The sequence below is a fragment of the Spermophilus citellus genome (assembly GCF_964194105.1).
Source record: "Spermophilus citellus genome assembly, chromosome: 5".
Lineage (NCBI taxonomy): Eukaryota > Metazoa > Chordata > Mammalia > Rodentia > Sciuridae > Spermophilus > Spermophilus citellus.
In genome coordinates, this window is record NC_138186.1 from 47065519 (window position 1) to 47091903 (window position 26385).

General features: G+C 42.8%; 2 protein-coding genes across 2 annotated transcripts; one reads left to right on the plus strand and one right to left on the minus strand.

Moving 5' to 3' along the window:
* Positions 1-1864: 1864 nt before the first annotated feature.
* Positions 1865-5241, minus strand: LOC308648931 (formin-binding protein 1-like). The gene is given in 3 exon segments (XM_081294137.1): positions 1865-2082; positions 3590-4882; positions 4885-5241. Coding segments are annotated over 3 exon segments (1491 nt in total). The 5' UTR covers positions 5075-5241; the 3' UTR covers positions 1865-2074.
* A 7120-nt stretch (positions 5242-12361) lies between these two features.
* Positions 12362-25650, plus strand: LOC308648984 (MHC class I polypeptide-related sequence B-like). The gene is made up of 5 exons (XM_081294233.1): positions 12362-12504; positions 12862-13028; positions 13564-13842; positions 13945-14079; positions 16895-25650. The coding sequence occupies exons 2-5, from the start codon at positions 12899-12901 to the stop codon at positions 16945-16947; spliced, it is 597 nt and encodes a 198-aa protein (XP_081150359.1). The 5' UTR covers positions 12362-12504; positions 12862-12898; the 3' UTR covers positions 16948-25650.
* Positions 25651-26385: the final 735 nt, after the last annotated feature.

A 26385-nucleotide genomic window follows, 5' to 3' on the forward strand; every position in this document is an offset into this window, starting at 1 on the left:
GATTTAAACTGTGCAAGTACAAATGTCTTTCCTATTGTAATAACCCATATACAGGTTGCACTATTCCACACGAAGGAACCTGCCTCCTTCGGAAGCAAATTCTGCTTTTAGAAAAACAAACAGTAGCTTCAAAAGAACAGTTAGTCCTTACAAGAAAGCCTTAAACTTTGCCTTCTGTGGCTGTTAGCCAAAAAAACATAAGCACTGCAGGCTTTGTACAGAAGACAAACACAGCCAGATCACATTTCCTTCTCACTGCTAACCTTTAAAATAAAAATAGCACTAGATTTTAAAACTACTTCATGTAGTCCGTCAGTATTGAATAATGTCACATTATATAAATAACCCTGTAACGAGATTCAATATCTAAAGTTTATAGTTTACTAGCCTCAAATGTAATACACTACGTCAGCTGTGTAACAGTGGTGTACTTGATCTTAGGAAGGCATTAACTTTCACACAATTGTCATTCAGCTTTAGTGTAACTGGTAGTATGATTCAAATAACACTGGGAAAATTTTATTAAAACAGTCACACAGCTTCTAAAATATTGCTTAAAATCCAATAATACACAAACCATTTCACGTTATTTCTCCCCTCAAAACAGTAAAGAACCAAATTAATGAAGTTCAGTGGTACAAATAACTTCCCACCCGCCCATCTCCCTAGTACAACATCACTAAGAAATTAGTTCAGATACAAGTCAATAACAGAATCACAAATGCGAGGCATGATAACATGAGCAATAGGGACACTAAGGACAATTATATTTACAAGTATAAACATACAGAAATTTCCGTTTTACAAGTAAAAGTGCACATAGATCATTACAAAGTTTCACTAAATTTTATCTGATTCAAACAAAAGCATCACTTGGAAACAGACTATCATTGCAATAACCAAATGAGATCATTATAACCTCAAATTAAAAGATGATTGGGGAGGTTCATAAAACTTCTCATAAAACACTAAGTAAAATGGACTTCAGACATGTCTTTAGTTTGATGCATAAATTTGAAGATGCACCATTGTACATGGTAGAGCTCTAAAAGCTACCTACCGAGGCTACATCGGCAGCTGCAGCAGAGCTGCAGAGTTAAAGGAGGTCACACTGAGCTGACACAAAGCCCTTTGTGGGATACTGTAGTGGTAGTGTTGGCAATCAACAGATTTAGGCACTCTAGTTTAAGGCAGCATTTGAATGGAAGCAGCTGACTTTTGACAACAGTCCTTTGTCTTGAGGTGGTATCTTCTGTGTTTATTATGCCAGGACTTCAGTGCTGACTACAGATTCTTCCCAGACTGAGGTGCTGAAGATGTATCACTTTTCAAAGAGTCCTTTCAACTGGGCTGTAAGCTAGAGCAGAGATGTTTTCTTTTTCTTATCATAAATACTTCAGGTTCACAGACCACGTCTTCATAATGCCAAAATTGGAATGTTTGCAGTGGGGAAGTTGTAGCAGCGTACACAAATACTAAGATGGAAACATTAGTGCTGGAGATGTTTGACAAAATGATCTGCACTACAAATGTAAAACAAAACAAAGGCTTTGACATGAACAAGGGATTATAAAGACATGCCTGAAAAATCTAAGTCTAATCACTCTAGACATGCAACAGGATGTTAAGCAAGCATGGAGATGGCACAGGCAGACAGTGACACATGGCAAGAATTCTAACAGACAATGGGTCTAAAAAGCAATTAAAACAGAGCTGGGAAGAGACAGTCTTATTGAGACAATCAAATATAAGACAAATTTTTATGACAGCTCTGCACTCTTTGTGATTTGGACACGCCAGTAAAATAAATGGAAAAGGGTCAGCCATTATTGGCTTTTTTCTTTCTTCTATGTTAGTAACTGTGAACTAGGAATTTAAGGATTGGTATTATAACAAATTTTTAAAACAATGTATGGAATGCTAACGAAGTTAGTAAAAAAAAAAATCATGTCTGCATGCACTCATGCAACTTGCTTCTCTCACTCTTTGTGCCTGACAACTCTAATACCCTCCCCCCAAAAGCAGCTGCATGTAACCTCCTTCAACATCTTGCCCATTTCCTCAGAAACCCTCTTCAGGAATCTGCAGTCCAGGAGGAAAAAGAAAAGAAGAATTACTGAAGACCTTTGGTAAGACCAAAAGGGGTGTTCAGCTTAAAGTGTCTGCCCCAAACGTCTCTAAAAATCATTTTATAGTCAGCCACTGAAAACACCAGGAAAATGTGAAATATGAGCAAAATCAAGGACCCATCTCATTGCTTTCTCCCTTTGCTTACCCACACAATTAATTCAGGGTGTGATCACATGACTAGCACACCCAATACTTAATTGTACAGTGTTTTCAACAAATGCTTATTGAAATTAATTGGAAAAAAATCTATTTTAGTAACTGCTGATCTAGCTAAAATGAGGCCATAAATGGTAGTACAGATATCTTCCCTCAGCTCAGTCAAAAAAGTTTTCTCTCTTCTACAAGTAAACATTGCCAGTACTTCTCCATTCAAGATTTCCTCTATCTTCACTGATTTAGAATATTTATTTTCCTACTAATTGCTAAATAATCACTAAAGTTATATTCCCCACAAACCACTTTCAAGATGAAAAACACAAGTATAAGATTAATTTGGAATGAATTTTGTGCATTATTGAAAATCAGCAGTAAATCTGAAAATATTTTCAGATCTTAAAACTGTTTTATTCAGATAAGAGCTAGACTAGGCAGGGCATGGTGGCACATGCCTGTAATCTTAGCTGCTTGGCAGGTTGAAACAGGAGGATCACAAATTTAAGGCCAGCCTGGGCACACTGGTGAGACCCTGTCTCAAAATAAAACAAAGCAAGAACTGTGAATGCACTCTAGCATGCAAGAGGCCCAGGGTTAAATCCCTTGTATCACAAAAAAAAAAAAAAAAAAAAAAAGAAGAAGAAGAAGGAGAGAGAGCTAGACCAGATCATACATTTTATAGATTTCTTGATTAGCTCACTACTTAGATTATGCACTAAGTGCTTATTTTCTTCCTTTAGGAAACCAACATTAAGAATAGAGAGGAAAATTAAAATGATTGTTATCATTTTACCCAATTTTCTAACTATTACTTTTTTTCCCTAAATACTGAAGCTACAAATTCAAACACCTACAACAAACCACTCTTTCGTAAGTCAGTTTTCTATAGCATTTCAGAGCAGTTTTACTTATGTGAATTAACCAGTCACTGTGTTTTCTGAAGTAAAGCAGATGGAGGAGCATCAACCTATGTATTCCTGCCCAATAAGCCAAATTCTATATTTATAAGGCAGAAAAACACAAATCCTTCACAGAGACTTAAGCAGGACATAAAGCAAAGGCATCAATTAAGCTTCACACCAACATTACTCAAACAGGAAGGCATCACAAAAACAGCTTTTTGTGGTGATATTCACATCTCTTAAGCCTACATTCAGCTCACACAGTGAACAATAAACTGGGATGCCCTTTTAGGTTTTCTCATTTTTTCTGACCTGTTGAATGTGTTTTCATTTATGTCATACCGTTTATTTATGTCATACATAGCACAAAGCTGCCTGGTTAGTTTAGATATAAGTTACTGCACCTTTACTGTTTTTCTCTAGAGTTACATCTATGTATGATGTCGGAACGTAGCCTTCTTCACCGTTCTGTCTCCTGGCTCTTGTCCATCCATCATCTTTGTCCTCCTCAATAATGTATAGCACTTCACCTTCTTTCATTGCCAGAGTACCTTCATTATGACCATCAAAAGGGTAGATAGCTTTGCAGTGTCCAATAGCAGGCAAGGGGTCATCATCCTCAAATTCATCATCAAACTCATGGTGACCATGCTGTTGCGGTGGTCCACGGACTTCTTGGTTTGCATCATCAGTGTAACTTCCCTCAGGACTTTCTCGTCCCTGTGTAACAAAATGGTTTATGTCACTGCTGTGTCGTCTGTCTCCTCTCCCACCTGTTTTGCCTTCAACTTCAGACAGCCAAGCCTCATTCTTATGGATTTCCATTCTTAGACGATCAATATTATTCATAGTCTCTGCTAATTTAGGCTGCAAACTCCCTGGATCCCCCATTTGTGGATTTTTTTCATATACATCTTTCATTTTGTTGAGTGCATCTTTTTGGTCTGATTCTTTCTGTAGTTCCCTGTTAAGTTCATCAATGCGCTGCTGCAGTTTTTTACGTCTCTGTTCTGGCGGCAGATGACTGAAATCTTCTAGCGCTGGCCCCTTTGGCTTCTTTCCAAAGAGCCACAATTTGCCCTTGGCCTTTCCTACTGTGGTTTTGGCATCCACTTTCCCACTCTCCTGTTTGGATGCACTGATAGTTCCATCAGAAATGGTTCTATAAATATGCTGACTGTAATCTTCAAATGGAAAGTCTCCTGGAGGTTCAAAGCCAGACTTGAAGGAGTCTACCACCATTTGAGAATCTCTTCTTTCATCAACTGATTTTGCTGCAAGAATCATTCCTTCCAAACATTTTGAAATGATAGGAATAACTTTGCGTTCTGAATCTGCGAATCCTCTGTAACATTCACTGAGTTTAATAGTCCTTCGTTCATCCATTTCTTGTAGTTGCTTGTATATCTGAGGAATCACTACGTAGAAATGCTTGTGTTGTTCTCCATTAAAGTTTTGTAACTGTGCTGCATATTCATTTTTATTCTCATCAGCCATATGTGTACGCAGGTTCAATTGTTGTTTGGCCTTTTCAACTTCTGCCTTGGTTGCATTAGTATCATTATCCAATCTTTCATAGCTCTGTTGTGCTTTCTCTGCCTCTCTACAGTCTCTTTCAAATTTCTTTTTACTATTATCCATCTGTTTCCAACACATGTCAAGGTATTGCTGAGCTTTTCGTCCTTCTTGGAGATGCTTGGCTCTTCATCTTTGGATGACCGTTTGGGACAATACTTCTTAACCAGATTTCTCAACTGTTTTGCATAGTTCTGTTCAATTTCTATCCTCTCTTTAACAAATTTGGCATATCTTTCCAAGAAGTCAATTCCCCATTGTGTATGCTTGTCTAAGCTGTTGAACTGATCCCACAGCTCCGTGCCCCAGCTCATGGCGGAACTTGAGGCGACTCGATCTTCTGGCTGATCCGCTGTCTGTGCGTCCGTCGGCTTCGCAGTCAGTGTGTCCGACTTCTTTCTCTGGCTAGCCGGCAGGCTCGCGTCCGAACGCCTTTGCCTCGAAGGGTGCCCCCACCGCCGGGTTCCCCAGTGAGTGAGGGAGACGCGACAGGAGAAGCCGCCGCCACGTCCCCGCCTCCCGGAGCCGGGAGGGAGGGGGCTATCCTTTAATATATATAAAGAGTCTTCTGTATTTGGGACTTTGGTTTAAAATCATGAATTTGTTGAATAGGAATAAATTAAATGACATGGGCATTTTTAAGTCTTCCTATACATATGGTTGAATTGCTTCTCAAAGCATTGTACAAACATATTCATCCATGGACAGTTGACTGTTTCTCTAGGCATGGATTGTGTTGGCTTACAACATCCTATGTTTAGGCCAAAAAAAAAAAAGGGGGGGGCCTTCTGAGGGGGGGGGCCTTACCTCCTCCCACCAGGCCCTTGTTTCTGCTTCAGGTACAGTTATGGTTCTACACGTAGAGAGAGAACAAAGTGATGGTAAGAATTTAAAGATTAAGCCAAAATCTACCAAATCCCAGAGTAAATGTTAAAATCTTGCGTATCTAAGGGGATGGTACATTCCACTCCAGAACTGGGTTCACTGTGCACTGCTGAAGGAAGAGAGTCCTTCCAGGGGCCCTGAGATGTAAGGACTGTTGGCCTGCAGACACAAACACACAGGTACTTTTTACTCTAGACCTCACAGACTTCCATTCAACTTCATGATATCACCTGAATGAAGATTTGGAGGTTTTTGAACATTGGTTCAATTTGAGCCACTGCCTGAATGTAAATGTGACAAGGAGATTCTGCCCTAGTGGAATTTCTCTGATGGACTTTGACATCCACAATGACCGCCTGGTCTCCCCAACACCTTTTTTAGAGTCCCACAAGCTGTTGGCCGCTGATTTGATGAGTATCATCGCCCCTCCTCTGAGGGAAAGGCTCAGGTATACACAACGTGAACCACTGCAGGAGAGCCAAGGTGGGAAGTTTCCTAGATACCAGGTGAAGTACTGGTTGACTGTCCATTTATGCACAAGCACATACTCTCTCACACACACACAGATCAGGGGGTGGAGAGAAGCCTTCTAGGATGGGGAACACATGTGTCCTTCAGAGCTTCTCTCAGTGGTCACTGTCTCTCTTTTGTCCTGGACTTTGGAGGTCTCTGTGCCCAGGAGAAGGCTTTTGAAGAAGTAGAGAGACCTCAGGAGCTGGTCTGGAAAGGGAAAAGGAGGAAGTAGACACGGGAAGTGGGGCTGGGTAGGAGGTCAGAAAGCTTAGGAAGGAGGGGCCTGCTCAGGACTGCAGGGCTGGAGCCCAGAGTCTTAGAGCTGGAGCCTTCTAACTAGCACCAGAGGGAAAGGAAGAGTTACTGACCCTTCTACTGGCCAGAAGAGTTACAGGTAGCATTTGGCTTTTTTTTTTCCTGCAAATGAACCAGAGTGGGTCATATGATTCCTAATTTCTAAATGACAGTTTTACACTCTGCTCCTACTAAGAACTTGGAGAAGAAAGTCGAGTACTCTGGGGGACCTTGGCTTCCCCTCCAATAGACCTGGATTTCTGCTTCTGCAGACTCCCCCAGGTCCATTTGGTCCCCTCCAAGGCAAACACAGAGTAGAGGAAAGAGGGAATTTTGCAAATTTTTCCCCACCCCCTCCCCATTTCTACGTCTGCCTGAGTATTCTCCCCTAGGCCACAATCACAGTCCCACACTGGGGGCCCATAGAGTCCTACAGGATTTCTGTTCTTTCCATCCCCACTACTATGTGGAGTCCAAGGGCTTCCCCAGATTGGCTATATTCCTTACAGAAAACCACCTTGCCCAAAGGGTTTTGAAACTTTTTTAAATTAGAAAGTCGGTCTTGGTATCCCTTTTAAAAGCAGTTTGGGGAAGATTTAAAGCTATGAAAATATGAAGGCTTATCTTAAGGGATTTCCTGGTGATGGATTGTAATTAATATTTTGTTTTAAAAAATTAGTATTTGAATCTGTGGTTTAGCTTATTGTATTTTCAATCTGTAATATTCTGTCTGACACAAAATATTACATATAAACTTGCTAATCCAAGTTTATATGAGAAGACACAATTCCAACATTTCAGAAAAAGTGACAGGCACTGAGTTTTCCTTGTTCCTAGAAGTAACACTGTCAAATTTGGGGCAAAATCTTCCAGGTTTTCCCACTATTAAAAATGTACATTATGTAATTGCACTAGTGGCGTTAAAATCTAGCATTTTCCTAACTTAAAAAAAAAAAAAGCTCAAAACTGTTGGGCACCTCTTTTTACAGCCGTGCATTAAAACTTATTCTGTTCCTTTTGATGGCTGCATAGAATTTTATTGCACAACGTTTCTTTGGGGGATAATCAGAATATTCTTCATCTTCTTTATGGTGGTGGTGATACAAGTGTATGTCAGTGCCCAAATTCAATGAACAACTGTACATTTCAAATAGACACATTTTATTTTATGTAAAGTCTGGCTCAATATATAATTTCTCTTCAAAATTTGTACTTTGGCTAAGTAATGAATGAATGAATGAATAAAGCAAACCCTTTATTCAAAGATCCTGACACATCTGTATTTAAAAGGCTAGGCTATCTGAAACTTATACTGACAGGTGCTGTCATTACAAAAACAGCCCTATATTTAGATATGGGGGTTAGAGAAAATAGCTCTTTTAAAATGTCAATAAAAGACAGAAAGTAAGCAGAGTGCTAAACTGAAAGTTAAAAATAATAAAATACATATTTGCCTATTATAGAAATTGGCATTTTCTGTTCCCACTTAGGAACAGTAGCAGAAAATCAGGGTAGAAGCATCCATATCTCCTATTTGACCTTAAGTTCACAGCTATTTACACAGCTCATTGCAGTATTGCAGGGAGCTCAACACTCTTGTTATACTCATTGCTGCTGTAATATCATGGTACTGATTAGACCTGCTCCAGAGGAAGCAGTTTCTGATCCTAGAATCCAAGATGCACCCCCTGGCCCCCTGTGGAAGTGGGGGGTGGGAGGGAAGAAGCATTTCAGTACCCAACCGCATCAAAATACAGGCAATGTTGGTTGAAGTATGCTGGATTTCAGATCTTGATTCACACTTCAGAATGTCCTTCCGCCAGCCACTGAGTCTGCATTCTCACAGCTCACAGGTGTATCTGCCTAGCAGTCTGAAAACCCCAACCCAAATGCAGCTTGCCTGCCTCCAGGCTCCCATAAGCACCTTCAATCTGCTTTTACATCAATCAACAGGTTTTATTTTAGTTAAGCCCGCGTGGGTAAAAGGTGATCTTCTGGGTAAATGTGGCTGCAAAGTCCTGAAATAGTGCATGAGACCCGCCCTGGGTTTAAAGGACACCACTGAGTGATTTCTGTTGCTTTTCAGGACTCAGCAGTGAATCCTAAGGTGGGTGAGGAGTAAGCCACCCCCGTTCTTATGAGTTCAAAGATGCAAAGAAGAGAGGGGGAGAGAAGCAGAAGTTCATTGGGCAGAGCAGAACAGTCTGAAGGGGGAGGGGCGGGGTAGCAGTATCTTGCACAGATGAGAATCTAAGAGGCTTGCTGGGGGAGGGGCAGCTAGGCCTTGATCCTGGGCACTGCCCAACATCTGGAGCCTAAGACCTTCAGGGCCTCCTCTGAGGCTTCTTCTCTCCTTGAGCCATATGTAAATGCTCCCTAGCATGTAATTATTAAGGTAGGAAAAGTCTTTGGGTATGGGTGGAATGAGACAGTTTGCTGGAGCTGTCACTCCAAGTGAGTCCTCGAAGGTGCATAGACAACATGGAGATTGAAAGGGCTTGGGATCAGCTCACAGTAACTGTGACCCAGCACTTACTGGAGGCTTATATTAGTTTCCAGAGAAACAGAATCAGATAGAAGCAGGTGGGAGTCAATAAGAGGGGATTTATGATGGGGACTTGCTTACTTGATTATGGAGGTAGAGGTGTCCACTTTATGCCACCTATCAGCTGATGAACCAGGAAAGCGAGGGATCTCCAACTTAACATCATCCCTGCCCCTGTAACTAATGAAAATAAACTCTGAGAATGGGACTGGACGCCAATGTCTTCTGTGCTTTAAAAAAAAAATTATTTCAATCAAATACTTACTACAAATGAAAATAAGTCTAAGAAATTGTCAAAACTTTGTTGGTGCATGACATTTCCACTCACAGAAAAAGCACAAGCTAGAGCCTTAGGCAATAGTAAGAATAGCTATAGTTCTATTTTTAGAAAACATTTTTTAGAGGTGACAGGTGAAAGAACAATTTTTTCATGCTGGAGTGGTTACACTTGGGAAACCTGCTCTGATCAAGCATAGACTGAAGATCTACATTCAAGTTCAAGGCGTCCATTTTCATTGGGTGAGTGGTTGTGGGAGGGGCCAGGAGGACTATAAGATCAGCCTTCAGGGAACCCTCTTAGAGTTCCATCCTGCTCACCAGATAAGAGGATGTCAAGTTTGGTCTCTATTGGGCTGTGTCGCGTCCTGCTGCTCCTGGCAGCAACTGCCTTTTGGGCACCCCTGTGTGCTGCCGCTGGTGAGTGAGCTCTATGCGGTTCCTGGAGGTGCGGGAGCTGCCCGGCTACTGCAGGGAGGCAGGCGGGTTTCTGTGAGAGTCCCGGGAACCCGAGCGGTCTGGTTTGGTGGGGAGAGGTGCTGGACCTGACGCGAGTCATTGCCACCACATGCAGTTTCGCTTTCTTTTCTTTTTTTTTTTTTTACTTTTTTTTTAAGTATTTATTATTTAGTAATCGGCGGGTACAGCATCTTTGTATGTGGTGCTGAGGATCGAACCCGGGCCGCACGCATGCCAGGCGAGCGCGCTACCGCTAGAGCCACATCCCCAGCCCCGCAGTTTCGCTTTCTAAGCACCTTGCCACCCCGACGTCCCGCGTCCTAAGTCCGTGCTTACTTGCCCCAGCCCTGCGCCTTGCTCTTCCCTTTTGGACATACCGGTCCTCGGTCGCCTCTGGATTCCCAAGGTGCAGGCTGAGTTTCTCCTTTGAAAGACATTGAAGGACCCTTTGAGGTCCGCGGCTCAGGGAACCTCTTCCCAACAGTATTGGGACAGTTCGGGCTCCTGAAGCCCCTGCTCTCCTCGCAGTCATAGGCTTGTTTTCAGCTGAGCTCATTGGAGTCCCCAGTTAGGAGACCTTTTTCTTCTGGCCCTGAGCTGGTAGGGACGTCCCAGCCCCATAGAGCCCTTCCTGCCTCTGTGAGGACTGTGGCTGCATCAAACACAGACTGAGGGAAGTGACCAGCTAAGATTGCTGAGTCAAGATCTTCTTGCTGGGGCTTTTTTCATTTCCACCCACATTGTCCCTTGGAATCCTGCGCCCTAGGATGCTGTACCCCCTTGTACTCCTCTCACCCTAATATGCTATCTATTTTCTAATATGCCTGTGTTTTCACCAGATCGCTATGCCTCCTTCCCCGTCACCCAACAGGTCTCCTCAGCCTGTTGGCTTCCCCTTACCTCCCCTACTCCTGCTGTGTTTTCAGACCCATTTCTAAGGTAGACACTGCATCCTAGGTCTGTGCTTCCTGCACACTAGATACCCTGTCTCCCCAACCTCAGTCCTTTCCTCCTATTCTTAGGGGCCATTTCCTACAAGAGGTTTTATCCACTGCTGCCTCTGTACCTCACCCAAACTTTCCAGAGCCCCAACTTTTTTTTTAATGATGTTTAGTTTGATTTCCTCTCCAAAAATTTTTCTGTTGACAAATAGTTGAATCTATTTCTGAGATGTAATGTTATGGGTGCATTTTAGAATAATCATTTTGGGGTAATTAGCATATCCATCACCTCAAATATTTATGGTTTCATTTTGGTCAGAACATTTAAAATCTTTTTTCTCGTTATTTTAAAATATACAGCATTAAGCGGAGAAGCTTTGTTGTGTTATAGAACACCAGACTCTTCCTCTTATCCAAATGAAACTTTGTGGCCCTTTACCAGTGTCTCTCCTTTCTCTGTCCATTCATTTGTCTGTTTTTTGTTGTTGTTTTTTTTTTTTAATTTCTCTTAGGGTCCTCTACTTTCCACCCACATTGTCACAAATGACAAATTTTCCTAGCTTTTGTTTTGTTTTGTTTTGTTTTTTTTGTTTTGTTTTGTTTTTTTTTTGAAGAAGAAGAAGTTTCTGGTGATAAAATCTGAGGCTTTAGTGACTGCTAGGCAAGTCCTCTCTCCCTAAGCTACATTTTCATCCTTAATTTCCTTTTGTTAAAAAGGCTAATTGATATTCTTTTGTGTGTATATCCCATAATGGTTTGGTTTGGTTTTTGTCGAGGGAGTTCTTTTTGAGGGTGGGCTGCTGTTTTTCCCAGGGTGGCCTCCAACTCCAGGCTCAAGCAATCCTCTTGTGTCAGCTTCCTGAGTAGCTGGGATTTTAGGTGTGCACCAGGTAGTTTAAGACAGTTTTTAAATCCACTCATCTATTGGAGGCCACTTAGGTTGCTGCTATATCTTAACTGTTGTGACTGATGCTGCAGTGGACACGCAGTGCAGGGAATCCAGGGAACCTGGATTCCCATTCCTTTGGTGTGAATGAGGTAGTGGGATTGCTGGATAAAGCAAAAATTTTAGTTTTGGGAGGAACCTCCATGCTATTTTCCAAAATAACTACTAAATTACAACACCAGTGGTGCACACCCCTTTTTTCCACCTCCTTGCCAGCACTCTTTGTGTCTTCACAATGACCAATCTAATAAGTGTAACACAATATTTCCTTTTGGTTTTAATTGGCATTTGCATTCACTCACATATCTGTTGGCCATTTATGTATCATATTTTGACGAATGTCTCTTCGACTTCTTTGCCCATGTTAAATATAAGGTTATTTGTATATTTTGTGTATTAAACCATTATCTGACCTATGATTGTTTTCTCCCAGTCTAGGGGTTGTCTCTTCACTCTATAAATTGTCTTCTCTGCTAGGCAGGAATATTTTAGGTTGATGCTATTCCAATGGTCTATTTTTGCTTTTAGTTATCTCACCAGGAGGCCAAAACTATGTTTTACATGTTCTTGAGCTCTTGATTCCAGGAAGAAAAAAATCATCTGTGGTATCTTCTTTCACAGGGTCCCACAGTCTTCGTTATAACCTGAAAATGAGATCCCAGAACCATTTAGTGCACAGACAGTTCTTTGCTGAGGGTCTTTTGGATGATCAGCCCTTCCTGCACTATGACAGTGAAAGAGACAGGGCAGAGCCTCAGGCACTGTGGGCAAAGACAGTCCTGGGAGCCGAGACCTGGAACACAGAGACCCAAGACTTGGCAGAGAGTGGGCAAAACCTCAGAATGACTCTGGCAGTTATCATCAGTCTGCAGAGGCAGAAAGAAGGTGAGTGTGGGTGGGGGGAAGGGTCTTTCTGCAGAAAGGCTGGGGGCAGAGAGCAGGGACCTCTCTTCTCACTGCATTTGTCTGGGAAGGGCAAGCATGGGGTCCATAGAGCTCAGCACAGGGACATTGAAGAGAGAGAGAGCCATGCTGGGATCCTCTGTGGGCTGGAGTTTCTCTTGGTGGGAAGGAAGGCAGAGGCACCAGGGGATGCTAAAGTGACTGGTGGATGGGGGCAGGGTCTCATTCCCTCCAGTAGTCTTGGGGCTGTGAGATGCAAAAGAACAACCGCACCAGGGGCTTCTGGGATTTCTACTATGATGAGGAGCCCTTCCTCTCCTTTCACCCTGTGACTCACAGCTGGACAGTGCACCCTTCCTCGGCTCAGACTTTGGCTATGGAAGCCAAGAAGCACTGGAAATCGGATGATAGTCCAAGCAAGGCTCAATGGGCCCATGTGCAAGGAACAATTTGTGGAAGACTCCAGAGATATCTGAACTCCTGGATAGCCTTCAATAAGACAATAGGTACCCCAGCCCCCATTCCCCTAGAGCCTCAATATAAGGGGCCTTCTCTGTACTATGGGATGCATGTGTTCTCTGTGAGGGTGATGTATTCTGATTTCCCCATCCTTTTAAACCACTGCATAAAGACCGGAGGGTTTGGCAATTTATGACTGTCTGGGCCACAACGAGGAAGTACCCTGAGCCTCAGGCAACTGGGGTTAGGCAGGAATTGAGCCCTCTTCTGCCCACCTGCCTGCCAACCTGCTTATCATGCAGAGCTCCCTTGTGGCCTCACAAACAAGGAGTCCCCATAACACCCCCTCCTCACATCAACATGTGCAAGTTAGAATGTGAGGCCACAAACCCGAGGCCCATCCTCCTGCCAGTCAGAGGACTGAGGCCCTCGGCTGAGAGCAGATTTGCAGCAGCTCTGGTGTCAATGAGGACTTTGGTCAGAGACAGAACAGCAGAAAGAACCAACCCTGTTCCCTCTGCCTCCATTAAGGGGAATAAGGCTGGATCACATGGCTGACTGTTTCTGCTTTTTCTTCTCTAGTGTCCCCAGTAGTGACTGTTACCTGTGGTGAGGCCTTGGAGGACACCATCAACGCCACATGTCGGGCTTTTGGTTTCTATCCCTGGATTATCTCTCTGACTTGGCTTCAGGATGGGGAACCACTGAGCCAGGACACACAGCAGTCTGGGAGTCTCTTGCCATATGGGAATGGGACCTACCAGACCTGCGTGTCCACCAGGATTCCTCAAGGACAGGAGCAGAGATTTACCTGCCATGTGCGACATAGTGGGAAAGAGAGTACTGGCACTGTGCCCTGTGGTAAGCCTGGGTGTTCCCAACTGGGTAGGTCAGTGACCCGGGTGGTGAAAGGGAGGAAATCTAGAGGTTCTGGAACCCAGATGGTAGTATGTGTGTTTTCAGGGTCGACCCTGCTGCTTCAAAGCCGATGGCGAGCCTCTCTAGGTGTGGTTGCTGCTGTTGATGCTGTTCTTCTTCTTCTCCTTTATGTGCTTTGGAGCAACAGGAGGGAGACAATTTCAGCTGCAGAGGGTTCAGGTAAGAAAAGTGGGCAGTGGATGGAGATGGCAGGGTCATTCTGGGTTGAAGGGTCCCTCATGCCTCATGCTGCACAGAGGGCAGTGGAGGTGACCAGACTTCTGGAACAGGCAGACAAAGTATAAAAGGATCTGTGATTTGTGTTCTTTAGAAACTCTAGAGGAATCCCACAAAGGGTATTGCCTCTGGTTTCTTCCTGTCTGCCTGCCTCTTTCCTGTCTCTCCACCTGTCATGTGCAAACTAATAAGAAGAACCATGAGGCCTGTGGCACCAGTGCCCTGCCTCTGCTTCCCCTGGGAGGCCTTTGTAGAGCAGGCCCAGGGGTCTTCAGCACATGTAGTTATCTTCTATCTTATCAGCATCTCCAGTCACTCTTCAGGGGTGTCTCCTGTGTGTGTCCACTGGGTCACTAGGGCATGTACTCCATCCCAGGCCCCACCACAATGGTCGTCCATCAGGAGTGGCTTCACAGATGTTATGGAAAAATGAAAAAGCAGATGCCTCCAACCATCTGGGGAGAGAAACCAGCCATTGTGGGGCAGCTGTGGTCCGTTTTTGTCCTACCTGGTGTTAGAGTTTCTATGTGGAATATCTCCCAAAGGCTCATGAGTTGCAGGCTTGGCCCCAGGTGTTGGTCCTACTGGAAGTTGTAAAGCCTTAGCAGGTGGGCCTAGTTGGAAGAGGCATTCCTTGAAGAGAACATCTTGTCCCAGACTCCTGGCTCTCTCCTTCTGTGCCACCTGGCCACCACATAGCCACCATGAAGTGAAGAGTGTCACTCTGTCATGTGCTGGCCATCATTATTTTCTGCCCTATCACTAGCCCACAGCAATGGGGCCAAGGGACCCTGGGATGAAATTGGTGAAACTTGAGCCAATGTAAATCTTTCCTCCTGAATGTTTTACTTTAGGTGTTTTGTTAAAGTAGTGAAAGCTGACTGTGACACTTAGGGTTTCCTGTCCAGCCCCAGAGGGCACGCCCCTAGGACTGTGTGTGTTGGTGTGTTGAGTCTGTGCTCTATGGCCTCTGCTCACCCTGCCCTCCCTTGGCTATTCCCCTTTATAAGATGGTCATTCCCCTGTGCATTTGGAGTAAGGGATGGTCAAAACCATTCCCCTGTCACCAATCAGTTGCTGGAGGAGTCAGGAAAAGAGAAAACAGGAAGTTGGTGTTTCAATAGGAAACGAAGTTGAAGCATGTACAGTTAGTTACTGGTTTGGAGGATCTTTCTGTTGTTTCTGCCCCTTCTGTGGGGTCAGCAGTGGGGGTGGTGAGTGATTAGCTCCTTGGGTCTGGGAAACCTGCCCCCCAGCAGGAGCTGTCCAGGTAACTCTCCCTCCAGGGCAGATGGTTCAGTGCTCTCTGCTGCTCTCACCTGCAGCCTCTGCTGTGGGGTGAAAGCTAGTTCTGGTTCTCTGTGGGAAAAAATAGTTGCCTACTGCCACCCCTGTCCAGCACAGGCAGTGAACTAAGGTCACTCGTGTGAATTTGGGGTGATACAAAATAAAACACAGACACAAAATACCTTTACACAAGCTTCAGGACAACTTTCCCAGCTCCCAGCCTCAAGTTCCCCAAAAGGAGAGCAAGAGAAAGTCACAGAGGCTGGTGAGAGAGAGGGCAAGCACATTCAGAAGTGGGCTTTTATTTGGGGGGATGCTGTTTTTTGGAAAGTTCTATCCAAAAAAAGGCATAAGGGGTAGGATTACAAGGGAGCAGGTGAGTGTAACTCAATCCCAGTGGTACACCTACACCTGAAGCCATGCCTTGCTATCTGAGCTGGGACAATGTGAAAGTCACTAAGAAATGTAGTAATTGGTCAGAGCCCCCTGTGTCAGGACTTGAAGGTGTGTTCATTCAGAGTGGCTCCCCACAGCCTGCAATTTCACTGGAACATATGCAGAAAAGAGTGAAGGTTAGGTGTTCATATTTCCAAATTTCTTCTCTAAATATTCATACCCAATAAAAATATTTCCATTTTCAGTACATCTTTTTTTTTCTTTTAGAAATAGTGAGGATTTACCCAGGGGTGCTCTACCATGGAGCTACACCTCTAGGGTTGTGGCCTGTGTGAGTCCCTGCTAGGGCTGGGAGAAAGAAGGTGAGGCAGTCTCAGGAAGCAGGAGCCCTTGGGGAGCAGCTGATTTCCTGGGGCAGATGGGCCAGGTAGGCCGTAGGAGGGTAAAGTACAGATTAGGGACCTGAGTAAGTGTTGGGGGTCAGGGATTCTGCATCTGCTGTGTGTGGGCTGCTTCAGGTCAGGTGAGCAGCAGACCAGGGGGCAGGCATGTTTTTCTGGCTGGGCCTGCTGGTGCCCCTGGGCTTCCTGGTGGGCTTTCCAGTTAGGAGCTGCTGGCTCAGGGCTGAGAGGAAAGGATGCTGAGCTGCTGCTGGAGCAGACCCTGCTGGGTGAGCACCTGCCCCTGCAACAGAGGAGGCCTGGATATTAAGGGGGTAAAGGCCTGTGTGTGAACCCTGTGCCCAGGATTGGCAGAAGGAACTGCCTTCTATGGCAGGTCCCTATTCTGTCAGGAATGGTTGGGCAGAGGAGCAGGCACTGGGCTTCACTTTGGGATCTTGTCCCTTACTTCTTTGGTCTTTCATTCCCTTGAGTAATGCATGGTGGAAACTGAGGCAGGTGAGGCTGCTGATGGATTTAGGAGAGGAGGCTGGTGAGGAAAACTAGTGGGGACATTTTCTTTTCTCACTCAAACTCTGAATCTGATTTTGGATAGTCTGAGAAGAGAGAGGCCCTGAGGAATAAATGTCATATTCTGCAGTCAATTGAACACTGACTTTTCCCTTCTCCCATAGCTCAGGAGCTCACAAGTCCTGAATCATCAACAGATGGTGAAGAGGAACCATAACAGCACCTTGCAGCTTGCGTCAAGCTTCCAGGGTGATGCTATGGAGGACATCTGCCCTGAAGAGTTGGAGCCCTCATGTGATGAACTGGAGAATCACATTGATGGATGGGACAGGGTTGGAACTTTGAGGTGTCCTTATGCTGAGCAATAGGAGTCAGTTGGCCTGGGGAAAAAAAGTGACTGGCAGGTGCTTATGGCCTGAGATATTGAGAGTAAGCGACCCAGAATGTATGTGAATCAGACACCAGCATCTTCCACCATCAGTCCAGCTAAAGCATGCAGAGTGGTGGGGAAGAAGACACTCCATTTTGAAGAATATGACTTTTTATCCCTAGGGACATTTCTCTTCTCAGAGTCTCCAAAATCAGATTCAGAGTCTCTGTGAGAGAAGAAACACCATACCAGCTACTTGGAAGGCTAGGGCAGGAAGATCACAATTTTGAAGCTAAGCTTGGAAAGTAGTGTAATTCTGTCTCAAAAACCCAGGGAGAGGGCTGGGCTTGTGGCTCAGTGGTAGCGTGCTTGCCTAGCATGCAAGAGGCACTGGGTTCGATCCTCTGCACCATATAAAAATAAAGACAATAAAGTCCATCAACAACTAAAAAAATATTAAAAAAATAAAGAAAAAGAAAACAGTGAGAGGCAGTGGGCTGGAGACATAATCAGTGAGAGCATCCCTGGGCTCTATCCCCAGGAGCAAACATGCAAGCACACACACAACTAAATTAGTATCAGGATTCACGTTTCTATTGTAGAAACTCCAAGTTAACCATTGAAATGATTTTGGGGGGCAGTACTGGGTACTGGGAATTCAACTCAGGGATGCTTTACCACTGAGCAACATCTGTAGTATTTTTGTTTTTGTTTTGAGACAGGGTCTCCTTAAGATGTTGAGGTTGACTTTAAACTTGCAATCCTTCTGCCTTAGCATCCCAAGTCACTGGGATTACAGGTGGGCACCACTGTACCCATGATTAAAATCATATTTAAATAGATAATAACATACTCTCAAACTATAAGCACATGGTGTATATCAGATCTTTAGTATTTTTCCATCTTGCAAAATGGAAACTATGTCCTTTCAACAAAACCTCCCCACCCTCTGCCCTGGCAACCAGCATTCTGTTTGCAGATTCTAAGAATGTGACTGCTTTAGACACTTTATAAGTGGAATCTTGGAGAATTTGTGACCTCCTCTGCTTCCATGAGGCCAGAAGTGCACAGTACAAACTGCAGTCTCTGAATGTGAAAACTTAAATATAATGAGCATAATTGGATTCTAAGGTCAACAAGTGGTGGCACTCAGTAGCCAAAGGCCTTAAGGTAGATATGGCTTCTGTAATGGACACCAGCCACAGCAACAGTCAGAGTAGTGTGGCTGGTGCCCTGATGGCATTAGCTTTATATCACTTATCCTGATATTCCTAGAAGTGAAACAGTTACAAAGCCTACTCATTTCTTACTTCATGTGTATAAGATAAACATTTCTGGGACAAATGAACACACATCTACCTTGGTTCATAAGAACACAGACACAGTCCCTCCATCATCTGCCAGACTTGAGCCAGTTTACAGACCCAGAACCCCAAAGTGAAGGGAAGTCAGCTTCCTCGAGGAAGGATCCCTTTCAGTGCACTACTGAAAATTCCTACAATTCATCTTACTCCCAGCCTTCATCAAGGGACCCTATGTGCTATTAGTAAGGAAACTGTGCATTGGGGAAAAGGAAATAATCAAATATTTTATTACTATTGGACATTGACTCTAAATTGACACTCATTTCCAGAGACACTAAATATCACTATGGCTCCCTGATCCAAACAGGAATTTATAGAGATCAGAAAGTCAATGGAGTTTTAGCTCAGTTTCTTTTCAAAGTGGACCAAAATGTTAACCCATTCTGTGGTTATCCCACAGTTCCTAAATGCATAATGCAGTAAACCATTTCAGCCACAGGGGGCTGTTGTGGTGGGAAGGCACCACCTTCTAGCAGAAGCTGCTAGAAATGCCTCTATCTAGACAAATAATACTGCACTCCTGGATAGACTACAAAGATTAGTGATTGCTACCCCTATACCATTGAACTCAACTGTCTGACCTCTGCTGCAGAAAGAGGAATTTGAAGAATCACAGTGGATTGTTTTAATCTTAACAAGGGGCACCTTCCAATCACAACTACTATGTCAGAGGTGGTTTTATTGCTTGAGCAAAATAATACATCCCCTGGAAACTGATATGCAGCTGTTAACCTAGAAAACACCTTTTTTTTGGGGGGGATGCTAAATAATCAACCCAAGGACTATTTACCAATGAGCTACATGCCCAGCCCTTTTTATTTTTTATTTTGACACAAGGGATCGCTAAGTTGTTGAGGCTGGCCTCAAACCTCATGAGTTTCTAGAATTACAGGTGCATACCACCACACCTGATTGGAAAATGGCTTTATCTCCATTGTCATCCATAATGCCTACGTTAGCAGTTTGTCTTCAGCTCTCAAGGACAGGAAGATACATATTCTCTCTCTCTCTCTCTCTCTCTCTCTCTCTCTCTCTCTCTCTCTCTCTCCTTTATGATGAAAAAAATTGTATTTAGAATTATCCAGCTGGATGGAGTTTAAATGATCCACATTCTGTTGGCAACATCCAAAGCAACACAATTAAGAGCAGTTGAGCATGTACCTCAGATAGGATATTTGGGCTACCTCCAGAGCAGCAATGAAGGGTCCATTGGAAGATGGGTCATGGGTGGATCTTTCTTTCTTGGTGCTAGGGATTAAACCCAGGCTTTACACATACTAAGCCTGCATTCTACCTCTGAGCTACACCTCCAACCCTTGTATTTATTTGTTTTGTGTCTCTGGATGCCTTTCAGTACTGCTTTCCTGGTCTTCAAAGCCTTGACTTTGGATTTGGGAAGAACAGGAGTTTTCTTCTTTGCTTTCAGAGATTCTTTAGTGAAGAGGGCACATTTGCTATCTCATTCCAGAAGATATCAACTCCTAAGACCTGTGTCATAATTTGGTTCAGAAGAATCTTTTTCTTGACAACTAGTTTTGCTATATTGCCCAGGCTCACCTTGAACTTGCAATCCTCCTGCCTTAGCTCCCTGAGTTGGTCGATTTATAGGCACAAACTCTCTGACCTATCCCCTTAGGGTTTTAATTGCTTTCCCTTTCAGAAGAAGCCATGATTTTCTGCTGTATTGATGACATTATGCTGATTGGATCTAGGGACTGAGAAGTAGTAAGACACTTGCATGTTACAGGGGAAAAATATATTTGACAAAATTTAGGGTCTTCTACCTCGTTAAAATAGAAACCCAATGTTAGGAGTAATGGAAAGATATTCCTTCTAAAGTGAGGGAGGAGTCATTGCATCTGACCCCTTCTATAAATATCAAGGAGGCACAATGCCTAGTAGGTCTCTGAATTTTGGAGGCAGAACATTCTTCATGTAGCAGTGCTACTCTAGGCCATTTACTGAGTGAACTGAAAAGCTCCTACTTTTGAGTTGGGCTCAGAACAATAGAAAGCTCTACAATAGATGCAGGCTGTGCCAGTGGCAGGTAGGGTTGCTGTCTAGAAATTCTGTTAGCCCCACTATGTGAATTGATGCGCAGGTCCCTTAAGATTTTGGAGCAAAATCCTGCTATATCCACAGGTAACTTCTTTCCATTTGAGAAATTGAAATTGGCTTTCCACTAGCAGCCTCTGCCCCTGAGACTGAACAGTTAACCTTGGCAACCAAGTTACCATATGATCTGAGCTGTCCATCATGTGCTACATTTATCTGACTCAACAAGTTGTAAACTTGTGTGTACATAGGAGCACTCCAGTGTTACAGGCTAGTGGTGTATATGAGTTCAGGCCTAAGCAGGCTCTGAAGGCAGAAGTCAAATACATGAAGAAGTACCCCAGATTCCATGCCTATCACTGCTGCTCTACTACCTCCTCTCCCAATCTGTACCTTTGGTCTCATATCCCTATGCCCAAGTGACAGAGAAAGAGAAATCCTGGTCCTGATTGACAGATGGTTCTACATGATATGCAGGCAGAATGCACAAGTGTACAGCTGCCATACTGCATTCTGTTCCTGGTACATCCCTAAATGATCCTGATGGATGGCACCCTCCCAGTAGGCAGAATTTGAAGCAGGAGAGTGGGCTGTTAACTTGACTTCTAGAGAAAAAGGCCAAATGTGCAATTATATATCAATTCTTGTGACCAATGGATTTGGAAGGAACATTATAGTAATTTAGTGACAAGGAACTTTGAGGAAAGGGGTGAATTCAGTAGAGGAAGATTTTAACAGTGAAGTGGATGGGGTACATCATTTTATAGATTCCAGACATCCTCTTTCCCCAGTCACTCTTCCTATTGCCTACTGGGCTGCTGATATATGTGGTCATGGTACCATGGCTGGAGGTTTTGCATGAGCTCAGCAACAAGGACTTACTTTTGCTTTCGAAGGCCAAGTTGGTTGTAGTCAGTCTGCTAGCAGCAGGAACAACTCTGATTCCCTATATGGAATATCATTTCCCTTGGTGAATAGAAGCTATCTATGGCAAGTCAATTACACTGGACAGCTACCATCCCTGAAGGAGCAGTGTTTTCTTCTTGTTGGAATAGACAATTACCCTCTATGGATTTACCTTCCCTACAGGCGATGCTTTTGCCAAAATTTTGTCTGTGGGTTACAGAATACCTTTGGCATTATCGTGATGTTCCACACAGCATTGCTTCTGATCAAGGAAGTTACTTCACATCCAAAGAAGTAAAGCAATGGGTTGGTGCTCATGAATGTCTTACCATGCTCCCCACCATCCTGAAGCAGGGGTCTTGGTAGATTAGTGGAAGGGTTTTTTGAAGTCAGTTACAGCACTAACAAGCTTGCACTACCTTGCAGGGCAAGGGCAAGGTTCTCCATAAGCCTGAATATGCTCTGAATCATTTTCCAATATATAGTGCTATTTCTCTCAGGCCAGGAATCAAATTGGAAATGAAGTAGCCACATGCTCTCTTGCCTATAGGGACTTATTGGCAAAATTTATGCTTCCTGTACCAGTACCTTGTGTTTTGCTGGCTTGAGCTCTAACATCCACAGGCAGGAATACTGCCACCACAAGAAACATTGAACTGAAAGTTAGGCCAAACCAACAGCCAATCAACAGAGTTACTGTGCTGGCTGAAATGATGGATGCTGACTATTTAGGGGAAATTGAACCACTATCCCACAATGGAATGAGGGAAATGGGTCTGGAGAGCAGTAATCCCTGTGGCCCTCCTCAAAATGAAATTAGCTTTCAGCATTTTGCTTTTGTGTATGTGTGTGTGTGTGTGTGTGTGTGTGTATACAGTTTTGATTTGCATTTTCCTGAATGCAATCTTTATTATTTTAAAATTTCATTTTAAAAATGTACAGTTAAACAATGAGTAGTATTCCTTATTACATATTCATATATGTGCACAATGTAATTTGGTCAATTTCATTTCTTAGTAACTCATCATTCTCTTACCTCCACTCTCCCACTAGTCACTTTCCTTCCTCTACTGGTCTCCATTCTAATTCCATTACTTTCCCATCCCTTCTGAGTGTGGCATTTTGACTTAACAAACTTCTCAAGTTCCATTCATTCCCCTGCAAATAGCATAATTCATTCTTCTTTGTGGCTGAAAAAAAATACCATTTTGTGTATATACCACATTTTCTTCATCCATTCATCTGTTGGCAGGCATCTAGCATGGCTCCATAATTTGTCTATTGTGAATTGTGCTGTAATGAACAGTGATATGCATGTGTTACTGCAGTATGCTCCCTTTAATTCTTTTGGATAAATCATAAAGAGTAGCATAACTGAGTATTATGTTGGTTCCATTCCTGGACCTTTGAATCAGCCTCCATACTGATTTCCATAGTGGTTGTACTAATTTACAGTCCCACTGACACTGAATAAATCTTTTTTCCACAACCTCATCAGTATTATTATTATTTGTATTCTTGATGACTATCATTCTTACTAGATTAAGACAAGATTTCAGTGTAGTATTGATTTTTATTTTCCTGAATGCAAATCCCTGTAGCAAAAGATGTTGAACATTTTTTAAAAGCCATTTGTATTTCTTCCTTTAAGAAGTGTTTATTTAGTTTATTTAGCTTTTGGGGGGGTGGTACCAGAGATTGAACCCAGAGACACTTAAGCACTGAGCCTCATCCCCACCCATTTTAAAATATTTTATTTACAGACAGGGTCTCACTGTGTTGCTTAGGACCTTGATAAGTTGCTGAGGCTGGGTTTGAACTCACAATCCTGCCTCAGCATCATAGCCATGGGATTACTGTCTTGTACCACCAAGCCTGGCTCATTTAACCATTTATTGGTGGGTTTTGGTTTTTTTTGTTTTGTTTTGTTTTAGTTTTTGTTTTTTTATTTCTTTATATATTCTGAATACTTATCTTGTTGGAAGAGTATCTGGCAAAGATTTTCTCTCATTCTGTAGGCTCTCTCTTCATGGTCTGAATAATTTCCTTTACTGTTCAGAACCTTCTTACTCTGATGCCATACATTTTACTAATTCTTGGTATTATGTCCTGAGCTTTAGGAATCCTATAGAGAAAGTCATTCTCTTTGCTTATATGAAAGAGTTTTACCCTGCTTTCTTCTAGCAATTTCAAAGTTTTTTGTTGTAATTCCTGGGTCTTATTTCCATTTCAAATTGACGTTCGGGCTGGGTGAGATATTGAAATGTAGTTTCATTCTTCTACCTTGGATATTCGTTTTTCCCAACACCATTTATTTAAAAGGCTGTTATTTCTTTCATGTATGTTTTTGGTGCCTTTGTCAAAGATCAGATGAAAGACAACATCTGTCTGGATTTGTCTCTCTGTATTCTATTCTGTTGCATTGATCTATGCAACTATTCTTATTTCAGTACCATGCAGTTTTTGTTACTATAGCTGTGGAGTGTAATTTGAAGACAGGTATTGTGATGCTTCCAGAATTTTTTTTCTTAGAATAGTTTTGGGACTGTTTTTGTGGGAGTTTTTTTGTTTGTTTGTTTGCTATGAATAATATAATTGAATTTTGATGGGGACTGCATTGAATCAGTAGATTGCTTTTGGTAATACAGCCATTTTAGCAATACTAATTCTGTGTATCCATGAACATGGGAAAGCTTTTCATCTTTTACTGGCTTCTCAATATTTTTCCTCAATGTTGTTAATTTTCAATGTAGAGATTCCTTATTTGGGATTTTTTAATGTTGATACTCATAAACTTTCCTCTGACAGCTGCCTTCTTAGTCTCCTAGAGATTGTGATATATTTCTTTTCCGTTGATGTAAAGATTTTTAAAAGTTCTCCCCTGATATTTTCTATCACTTGTTAAAATGTCCAAAGTGTATTGCTCAATCTCAGTGTGTTTATATAGTTTCTATAGTTTTTATTGCTGTGGATTTGTATTGATTACATTATGATCTGATAAGATGAAAAGAATTATTATTTTTATTTGCTAAGACTTGTTATTTGATGCAATATATGATCCATTTTGGAGAAGCTTCCATGAGCAGCTAAAAGTAATGTGAATTTGATTGTTGTTGGCTGAAATATTCTAAAGAAATCTGTTGGGTACATATGAATAAATTTTTAGGCCTGAAGAATCTTTTATGAGTTTATACCTGAATGCCCTATCTATGTGAAAATTGTGTTGAAACCACCTAGTATTATTATACTGCGGCAGTCTGAGTCTTTAGGTCAAGCAGTATCTATTATTTGTAATTAGGTGCACTGACATTTAGAGTATAAATATTTCTTTTGGTTTTGGATTGTTCTCTTTACCAGTATAGATTTTCTCTCCTGAGTAATTTTGGCTTGAAGTCTACTAAGTCGGATATGAATAGCTACTCCTACTTACTTTAGGGTTCTGTTTACATGGAATATAATTGTCCATTCTTTCACTTCAGCCTTTGAATATTTTGCCTGTGTCAAGGGTCATACAAATACCATACAATGAGGTCTTATTTTTTTTAACACTTTGTGACAGCATCCATATTTCAATCGATGATGTGACCACTTAAATTCCTATAAAGAGAAGAGAGATATGTATGAATTCTTGCCATTTTGATTGATTTCTAATGTTTAATTTGATTCTATTTTTTATTTTCTTAGCAACACTTGTGGGAAGTCACTTTGAATGGTTCGTGTTCTCTGTCCCAGAGCGGAGAGGCTTTGACCATCACTACATCTCATAGTGACCTGGACATTGCCCCAGTCCTGGAAGTTTGAGGACACATCTTCAGATGTAGGTGTGTTGCCCCATGGACTGAGCTAGGCTCACCTGTTCCTTTGTGATATTATCCCTTTGCCCTGTTTGGGATAGAATATTCTATGGAAACACTTTGTGTGTCCCCTTCTCTTGCTCTGCCTTTGGGTGCAGACTTCCTAGATGTCAATCAACCTGCTGACAGCAGACATAAGGAAGCTAGACTCAACCCCCTGAAACCTGACCCCTTGCCTCATTTGAATGGCTTCTCCTTAGCTTGGCTCCAATGTACTCTTTCTTGCTTTATTCAAAATACCTGAATTCTTGGGTCTCTTGCTGTCTAATATTGAACTTTAGTGAATTTCCTCAGGCACCCACTTCAATGAAACACAGCACTCCTACTGCTTCTATTCTGAGCTTCTATTCTGAAAGTACAGCCTTCCTCTATTCTGCCATCTTTGATTCCTCATTCTGTATAAAACTTAAATATTTAAGTAATAAAAACATGGATCCCATTCTTTGCTCCAAGAAGTAAGAAATGGGTCTGGGCACAGTTTCAGAGAGCAGCAGAGAGATATTCTTCACTACCTGTATCTTCCACCTGGCTGTACCCCTGGAAGAGAGAACAACATGATCTTTCAACATCATGTCTCGTCATTGACAATATACATCCCTTTTCTCCTCAAGAGAAAAACACATTTAAATGTGGATTTAAGACCCCTCCCACTCTGACACTGATCACTGACCTCAGTAGTCCCTATCTGGCTGGGCACCAAGATGGCTGGTTGTCTTGTTACAAAACACTCAATCCTGTCCACAGACCAAATATCCCAGATCAGTAGGCTGGACTAAGGAGAAGGATGGAGATGCCCTCTATCCTACTGCCAATGTGCCAGCCTCACCTGCATTTCCAGGATAGATCTCAGTTCAATGTCTATGCTGAGTGCCTGTCATGTCCCTTCTCTCATATGCCCTTTCCAGAGTCCTCTGCTGCTCCACTGAGGGCAACTCCATCCTTCTCATTATGCAGTCTGATATAAGGGGTGCACCACTGACTCTTCCTTCTTATACCCCAGCTTCAGTCCATTAGGAAGTGCTGGGAAGGCAATCCACAGAAAGGATCTAGGATCCAATCACCCCCACCATTTCCACTACTGACACACCAGGGATGAGACTGGCCTC

Bases quoted from the DNA above. Each gene is read 5' to 3' on its own strand.
- LOC308648984 (XM_081294233.1), top strand. From the start codon at position 12,899: ATGGAAGCCAAGAAGCACTGGAAATCGGATGATAGTCCAAGCAAGGCT. The intron at 13,029-13,563 runs GTACCCCAGCCC...TTTCTTCTCTAG, and splicing joins AGCCTTCAATAAGACAATAG to TGTCCCCAGTAGTGACTGTT. The intron at 13,843-13,944 runs GTAAGCCTGGGT...GTGTGTTTTCAG, and splicing joins TACTGGCACTGTGCCCTGTG to GGTCGACCCTGCTGCTTCAA.